The sequence below is a fragment of the Anolis sagrei genome, chromosome 6, assembly GCF_037176765.1.
Source record: "Anolis sagrei isolate rAnoSag1 chromosome 6, rAnoSag1.mat, whole genome shotgun sequence".
NCBI classification, from domain to species: domain Eukaryota; kingdom Metazoa; phylum Chordata; class Lepidosauria; order Squamata; family Dactyloidae; genus Anolis; species Anolis sagrei.
In genome coordinates this window covers 107689446-107697896 of record NC_090026.1, presented here as the reverse complement: position 1 = coordinate 107697896, position 8451 = coordinate 107689446, and the positions used below count along the sequence as shown (strand labels likewise).

Here is an 8451-nt window from a genome sequence, read left to right as displayed (position 1 = left end):
TTTTTCTCTTCCTCCTCCTCCTCCTCCTCCTCCTCCTCGTCCTTCCCCTACCCCTTCTCCTCCTCCTCCATTTTCTCCTCTTCTTCGTCCTACCCCTCCTCCTCCTCCTCCTTTTTCTCCTTCTCTCTCCTCATTCCCCTACCCCTTCTCCTCCTTCTCCTCCTCCTTCCCCTACTCTTTCTCCTCCTTCTCCTTTTTCTCCTCTTCCTCCTCTTTGTCCTTCCTCTATCCCTTCTCCTTCTCCTCCTTCTCCTCCTCTTTCCCCTACTCCTTCCCCTCCTCCTTCTTTTCCTCCTTCCTCTACCCCTTAGTCTTCTTCTTCCTCCTCCTCCTCAGTACCTCTGATGCCACCGTCCCGCTTCCACCGCTGGAAGCACTCAACACGCGTCTATTCCTCGTGCGGACCCAGAGACTGGACGAGGATTCTCCACCTTGTTTGCAAGGCCGGGGTGGTGGACTGAGAGAAGTGGGCACATTTCTGGCTTATCTGAAGCTTTGTTATGGGTCTGACGTGAGCTCTCGTCCGGGTTCCCTGCCTCTCCCCTCTTCCTCCTCCCTCTCCTTTCCCCCTCCCCCAATATTACAGGCAGAATTTCAGCGAAAAGTGTTACAGTATGACGGAGCTGGAGCTCAGGATAACCACGCAAGGAAACCCTAGTAGCAACAACTTAGCCATTGCAAAGAGAGAGAGAGAGGAAGAGAGGGAAGGAAGGAAGGCAGGAAGGCAAAAGGGGCGGGGGTGAGAGAGAGAGGAAGAAAGGAAGAAAGAGAGGAAAGCGAGAAGGAAGAGGAAAGACGAGGCCGAGCTAGCGAACGTGAGTATGCTCGTTCTCCTCCGAGGCTTCCCCAATAAGAAAGGAAAAGGGGGGAGATGGAAACGGCAACAAAACTTAAAGAAGGAAGACCAAATACCGGTTGAGGAAGCCTGCTTTGACACGCCAAAAAAGGCAGAACAAAACGCCCCCCCCCCTTCAAATTGTGACTTCGAGATGGTTATTCTGTTCGTCTTCCCCATCCTGGCATTCTTATAGGAAGGGATAGATTTCCCCTTGCTTTTCTTAGATAGCCCGAATGAGACCCCAAAATACTATGTATTCTTATATATATATTTGCCAGGAGGGCTTCCAAAGGGGCGCCTTCCTTCCCTCAGCTCCAGAGCTGCAGAGAGAGAGAGAGAGAGAGAGAGCCCAAGCTCTGGGCTGGCTGGGAGCTCCGGATTGTTTAATAGAAAGATTTATATACTAACAGTATTATTTACTTTGGGAGGGGAGGCGGCAGCCTAAGAGTATGCTAATTAGCCGGAGATTTGGCCGGGGGGGGCGGTGGAAAGGGGGTGGAATATCCATTTTTATTGCATCACCTGTCAGGAGTGTCCAATCAGCGCTGGCTTTGGGGGAATTAATTGATGAAGGTGTCTCCGGACGAGCTCCCTTCACTCTGTCATTTGATTTGGAGCGAAAGCAGCGGCGGGAAGAGAGAGAAAGAGAGAGAGGGAGAGCGGGCGAGAGAGAGAGAGAGAGAGAAAGAAAGACAGAAAGAAAGAGAGAGAGAAGAGAGGGAGGGGGATTGCGAGGAGGCTCTCCTGGTTTTCTCTGCAGCCCCTTCGCCTCGCATTCCTTTATCCTGGCCGAGAAGGGGGCGTGCCGTTCGCCCAAAGGGCTCCAGGTAGCCAGCCTGCCTTCCTCTCAGTGCCGTCGTCGGGAAACACCGGGGGAAACACCGAGCCGGTTGGGGCCCCCTTTTTCCTCTTCTTCCGCCTCCTCCCTTCCCCAATTTCCACGACATGCCTTTTGCCCACCCCCTCCGCCTTGGAGCGCAGCCGCCCTGCCTTCCTCTCTTTCTCTGGGCTGCTTTTCCCCTCCAAAGTTTGACCAGGAATAACAGGCTTTGTTCTTTTCCATCCAGCAGGATGCCTTGAGAGCCAAGCCAGCACCTGGCTGAGGAGGATAGACTCGCTCTCTCTCTGCCTCTCTCTCTCTCTGCTTGGATTTCCTCCCCCAGCACACCTTTTTTGCCTGGGCTGTTGGGCTGCCTGAGGAGAGGGGGCTCCTTCTCCGCGGCTGATGCCCCCCCTGCCCCCATGGTGGGGCGGTGAGGAGGAGGAGGAGGAAGAGGAAGCGCAGCATGGGCGACCTGAAGTCCGGCTTCGAGGAGGTGGACGGCGTGCGCCTGGGTTACCTGGTGATCCGGGGCAAGCAGATGTTCGCCCTCTCGCAGGTCTTCACGGATCTGCTCAAGAACATCCCTCGCACCACGGTGCACAAGCGCATGGACCACCTCAAGGTGCAGAAGCACCACTGCGACCTGGAGGAACTGCGCCGGCTCAAGGCCATCAACTCCATCGCCTTCCACGCCGCCAAGTGCACGCTCATCTCCCGCGAGGACGTGGAGGCGCTCAACACCTCCTGCAAGACGGAGCCCGTGCTCAGGACTAAGCGCCGGGCGTCCACGGGGCGGGAGGACGCCTCTCCCGGGACACAGACTAAAGCCGTGGCAGCGGCAGCAGCAGCGGCAGCGGCGGCGGCGGCCTTTTGGAAAGACAGAGGCAAACTTTGGCTGGGTTTGAATGGAGCCGCTGCTTCTGCCGCTGCAGCCGCTGCCGGGCGGAGAAATGGTTGGCGCAAAGCGGGGCCGGGCGCTTTCCTACCGGCTTCGGATCTACCTCACTTTTGGAGCCCTCCGCCGGGGCTGAGCTCGCCGGGACTGCCCCGCTCGCCTGGCAAAGGGTCTGCAAACTATGAAACTGCCCCGCTCCGCCCGCGTTACCTCTCGCTGGCCTCGGAACCCGCCTGTTTCCGCAGCCTTCTTTGCGCCAAGCACCCGCGCTACTACTACCACCACCATCACCACCACCATCACCACGCCTCGGCCGCCATCTCCAGCCAGGCCAAGCCCGCCTCCGCCGCCCGCAGCAAAGCCAAGCGGAGGAGGAAAGCAGCGGCGGGGGAAGAGGGGGGCCTGGGGCTCGGAGGCGGCGGAGGGGGGCGGCGCTGCCTCTTCCTGCCCCGCGCCGCTTCCAAGCCGCCGGACAAGGGCGCCCTCCTCGCCTCGCCCGCCTTGAACGGCTTCCTGGCCCCGCCGCAGCACCACTCTTTCCCGGAGAGCTACAGCAGCGACTCCGAATCCAGCTCCTATTCCGACCAGGCGGCTAACGACTCCGACTTCTGCTCCAGCTTAACCAGTAGCAGCAATTCGGGCTCTTCGGAGGAAGATGAAGAAGAGGAGGAGGAAGAGGATGAAGAAGAAGTCAGCTGCGGTTCTGATTCCAGTGAACTGAGCTCTGACGAGGAGGAGGAGGAGGAAGAAGAGGAGGAGGAGGAGGAAGAAGAAGACGAGGAGGAGAGCAGCTCCGAGTCCGACTCCAGCACCGGCTCCAGCCAAGTGTCGGTGCAGAGCATCCGCTTCAGGCGCACCAGTTTCTGCCCGTCGCCTGGACCGCCACTCCCCGCCCCTTTCCAGGAGCTGCCGGGCCCGGCGAGGACTATCAAAGCCGAATCCTCCTCTTCCTCCGAAGAAGAAGAAGAGGAAGAGGAGGAGGAGGAGGAGGAGGAGAGGGGAGGGGGGCCGGTGGGGCAGGCGGAGTGGGCGCCCAAGGTTGAGCCGGGCCTGGGCTGTTCCGAGGAGGGGCCCCCTCCCCCGGGAAGGCCGGGCTTGGCCACGGGAGGCAGCCGCCGCCCTTGCCGCCGCCCCGCCGGACCCTGCCAGGCCCTCAAAGCCAGCCCGCCGCCGAGACTCTGCCGAGAGGGCAGGAAAGCCCGCCTGGACTGCCCGTCTCCTCTTCCTCCCCTTCCCCTTCCCCTGCCTCCTCCTCCTTCTTATCCTCCACCCGCTGCAGAGGAGCCCCAAGCAGCCCTCGGGGTTGAACTGCCCAGGAAGTGTCCCGAGGAGGGCTGCCTGGTCGCCCCCTCTTCCCAAAGGCACCCTCTTCCCGAGCCCCCGCCGGCGACACCACCCCTCGTGCCTCTCGTGCCCCTGGCCCAGATCAAGGTCGAGGATAGCAGCGCCAACGCCGAATATGGAGCCCTCCCCGTCCAGAGCCCCTCCGCGTGGGAAGGCAGCGGGCCCCGGGAGCCCAAGGAGGAGAGGACTGAGGCCCAGCTCTCCCCTCCGCCCCCGCCGCCCCCGGACCCCCCACCGCCGCTGCCCTTGCTGCTGCCAACGAAGGAAGACCCGGGATGCCCTGAGGAGCCCCCCCGCCCGCCTTCGAGAGGTCCCGCCGCGCCCAGCAGCCCCTCCAAACCTAGCAGGACGCCCCCGCCGCCCCCGGCCCCCCTCCGCACTTTCGCCAAGCCCCAGGACGACGACGACGACGACGACGGGGAGTACAAATTCGGAGCCCGCGTGAGGAAGAACTACCGGACCCTGGTGCTGGGCAAGCGGGCCCTGCTGACCCACCCCGCGCCGCCTATGAAGCCAAATCTCAAGTCGGCCCGCAGCCCTCGCCCGGCCCCTCCGGGCAAGTCTCCGCCGCCGCCTCCGCCGCCTCCGCTCCTGGAGAGTCCCGAAGGGCCCCTGGAGGGCCTGGCGGTGCTCGGGCGGCGCAAGCGGGTGGGCGGCAGCGTGGCCGCGGCCCTCAAGCGACCCTTCAGCTTCTTGGGGAACTTCCCTTGCCCGCCCTCCTTGGTGCTGGGCCTGGACGGGGATCTGCTGCCGGCCTACAGCTTCAGCACCGCCAAGGAGGTCCAGCCGCCCCCCAAGGCCCACCCGGTCTGGAAATGGCAGCTGGGCGGCTCGGCCATCCCTTTGCCCCCCAGCCACAAATTCAGGAAATTTCACTCGTGAAAGCGGGGAAGGGGAAGACCTCCCCGACTTCTTGGTTCTCCTCTTGGCTGGGATTTTTTAATTATTATTATAATTATTATTATCATTTCTCCTCCGACCCTCTTTCTTCACCTTGGCAGGATGGTGTATCCCTGCCCACTCCATGGCATCCTCTCTGGTTTGTTCTGTTTTTTGGGGGAAAACAGAAGAAAGAAGAAGGAATTGGATTACTCTTATCCCTTGCCGTGAAGACAGATCTTGGGGGAAGAAGAGGGTGGGTGGGGAAGGGGGAGGCCAGGATATTCTGGAAATATTCCCTAGACTACTTTCGGGGGCGAAAGCCTCGAGTTGATGAAACAAAACACAACACCTCAGTGGAATCTGATAAAGCTGGAACACTTTACTGTCTCAGAATTCTAATAATACACCCGGTACCTCAATTCAACTGCTACAAGTAATTAAAAAACAAAAGAAGGTTGAATTATAATTCGAACGAGCCATTAATATGTAAATGCACTAGATTGGGAACTTGGAAGTCTGTTTTTAACTGGTCGATTCCGTTTCTTCAGCGAGAAGGTTGCACAGGGAAGGTTTTTACTGTACCTCTCATTCACTGGGGAAGAAGCCCTCTCAGCTTGGTTGTCCTCCCACCCCACTTGGTCTCCTCTTCCTTCAGAAGCCACTGCAGTGGACACAGAAAGAGAGGTGTTTCCAGGTCACTGCTAGGAAAGTTCCTTCAATAGATATGGATTGAAGGTGATGGTGATGATTGTCTTTGCAAACAAAAGGAAGGAAAAGTGGCTCAAAACAAAAGGATGTGGAGCAAGCCAATAAGAATGGGTGCCCCCAGTGAAACGTTTAGATTGGCCCATTGATAGGATAGGACACCTTGGCTGATGGTCCTCAGTCCACCCTACAGGAGAGGACAATCTTCTGCAAAGTTTACTTGGGAGGTTGGTTTCAAATAAGGGATGCCTAGGCTTTACTGCCTTCACTTTGCTGTGGACTGAGATACATCCATGGATCTGATCACACTAGAGAATGAATCCACTTTAAATCCGGTTCCTGCCTCCTGCAGAATTCTGGGGTTTGTAGTTTAGTGAGATTGTTAAAAGCTCCTCTCTAAACTACAAACCCCAGAATTGTGCAGGATGTAGAAACCGGATTTAAAGTGGATTCATTCTCTAGTGTGATGATGCATAATACTTCTGAAGGTTGGAGCTGGGCATCCAAAAAGTTCTCCCAAATTGGCAAAGCCGGGTGAATGAATGCAAGGCTCTCTCCCTTGGAATAAAGTGCAGGCAGACCCAGCATGCTGAATGAATGAAACAGAGGGCCCAGTGGAAGGTGTATTCCCCATGGAGAATGTACCCTATTCTTGATAGCTGCTTTGGCACAAATACTCAGGCGTTTTAAAAACCAGGACTTGTCACTGTTTTCTCCACATCTCTGGAAACTTGACTTTCCCCCGAACCATCCTATCTTTGTAGCAGGATCATTTCTTTTTTTCCCCTTTTTCCTACTGCACATGACAATCAGAGGCAATTGTCTATATTTGCACTTAAAAAACTTGACATATAGTTGAAGCAGGCAGACTTGTAGAGTCGAGCCTTTTGGGAGGAAGACATGCCGGTGTTAATATGTTGTGATGTTGGAAGCAGTAAATCAAAACGATGGAAATTTGCACTGTTGGAAAAAGCATGCTTTAGCTTTATTTTCAATTAAAACACTGTTTTAAAAAATGACGATTTCTAGACTTTTTGCAGGGCTGCCCATTGTTTTCTGCTCTCTTTTGGGGGTGAGGCTTTGGCTGGAAGGAATGGTGCTTTCCAGAGGTTGATTGTGGTGTCTTATACAAAAAATGCGACACAAAAACAAATCTAGGGAGGTGTCAGTGCTATTCTGTTTGGGGCTGGGAAAGAGAGGAAGCTCAGCGAAATTAAGCAGAGCCATTGGATATTTTAAGGGTTGAGAAAGTGATACAATGGAGTTGCTGAATCAGCACTTTGGGTTGATTGTCGGTTTCTGGGCTGATCTTTTTCATTCGGGTTTCATTGGATAACAAGATTCCTCTCTCTGATTTAGAATTGTTTACACCCAGGAGAATGATTTATCCTATATCGTAAAAGAAAAGAAAACAACAAAGGGCTGTTTACATGGAGCCTTAGAGTCAACATTTTCTTATGGAAATTCACTGTTCACTTTGTTGCTGTTGTTGTTGTTGCTGCTGTTGTTTAAAAATCTTTGAGATCTTGCCCCTGCTAACAAACAGCAGGAGCAAGATCTCAATATTCCTAAATAGATTTAGGCTAGTGTGACCTTTTGTTTTCAAAATACAACCAAAACTAGAGAGAAAGAAAAACAGAGGCTCTTCCACACAATCGTATAACCCAGAATATCAAGGCAGAAAATCCCACAATATCTGTTTTGAACTGGGTTATCTGAGTCCACATTGCCATATATTCCAATTCAAAGCAGAAAACGTGGAATTTTATTCAGCTGCGTGAAAGAGGCCTAAGAGAAAGAAAGAAAGAAAGGAGATAAGATGAGATGGGGGCAGGGAGAATGGCTTTCCTCTCTCTGCAGGACACCTGCAGGAGGTATTTAGAAATATACCAACCCCCAATGTTATCCTGTTGCAATTGTTGTCGTGTATTACTCATTTAACCTGCTCTTTGTGGAAGTATCAATGCAATTGTTGTGGAAGAAATGTTGCTCTAGACTTGTGTGTGACTGCATAAGATATGGCCTTATGTCACCCACACAGGAGACATTTAGTCTGCTTAGACTCTCAGCTTGGGACACACACACACTTCCTTTGGCTTCTTTAGAAAGCCTTGGAGTGGGGTGGGTCGCAGAAAGCCTTTCCTTGGTAAAAGAGCCTTGTTACCTTAGGACCCTTCCCCACAACCCTATATCCCAAAATATCAAGGCAGAAAATCCCACATTATTTGAGTGTGGACTCAAATAACCCAGTTCAAAGCATATATTGTGGGATTTTTTTGTCTTGATATTCTGCAATATAGGGCTGTGTAGAAGCCCTTAGAGGCAAGAGTTGGAAAGGCCTCCTTTTCACACAAAACACTACTTGGGTTGTTGTGAGTTTTCTGGGCTGCATGGCCATGTTCCAGAAGTATTCTCTCTTGGCATTTTGCCTACATCTAGGCCAGGCATCCTCAGAGGTTGTGAGGTCTGAAGTAAAAGACCTCACAACCTCTGAGGATGCCTGCCATAGACACAGGCGAAAGGTCAGGAGAGAATACTTCTGGAACATGGCCATACAGTCCGAAAACTCAGAACAAGCTAGTGATGAAAGCCTTTGACAATACATTAAAACTCTGCTTCCTTTTCAATCCCTTCCCCATTGGATCCCACTTCATCAACTGGATACGGTCTTCTTCTGAGACATCAGAGTCCCTCCCCCAGCAACAATCTAATATTATATAATACTAATATTATGAATGATGCTAATGATGCTACTATGCTAATAATATAGTATGTTTTATGTACATATTACTTGTAAGCAGCTCTGAGTCCCCTTCAGGGTGAGAAGGGGGCATATAAATATCGTAAATAAATAATTAATAATAAAATAGGTCCCTTTCACTAAAATAGGCAGAGATACAAAATATTTCAATCCGGATACATTCAAAAGCACTACTGTTAAAAAACAACAACACAGGAGCATTA

At 53.3% G+C, this 8451-nt stretch overlaps 1 protein-coding gene across 3 annotated transcripts; it reads left to right on the top strand.

Moving 5' to 3' along the window:
- The first annotated feature begins 226 nt into the window (after window positions 1-226).
- Window positions 227-6506, top strand: SKIDA1 (SKI/DACH domain containing 1). Of its 3 annotated transcripts, none has more exons than XM_060782373.2 (2): window positions 227-815; window positions 1909-6506. In XM_060782373.2, exon 2 carries the CDS (start codon window positions 2125-2127, stop codon window positions 4780-4782), a length of 2658 nt encoding a protein of 885 aa, XP_060638356.2. In that variant the 5' UTR covers window positions 227-815; window positions 1909-2124; the 3' UTR covers window positions 4783-6506. The 3 variants fall into 3 exon arrangements, with proteins under 3 accessions (XP_060638356.2, XP_060638355.2, XP_060638357.2); XM_060782372.2 differs by having other exon boundaries at window positions 1906-6506; XM_060782374.2 differs by lacking the exon at window positions 227-815 and adding an exon at window positions 1369-1665 and having other exon boundaries at window positions 1906-6506.
- Window positions 6507-8451: the final 1945 nt, after the last annotated feature.

Coding starts and splice junctions, on each gene's coding strand:
- SKIDA1 (XM_060782373.2), top strand. CDS start 2,125: ATGGGCGACCTGAAGTCCGGCTTCGAGGAGGTGGACGGCGTGCGCCTG.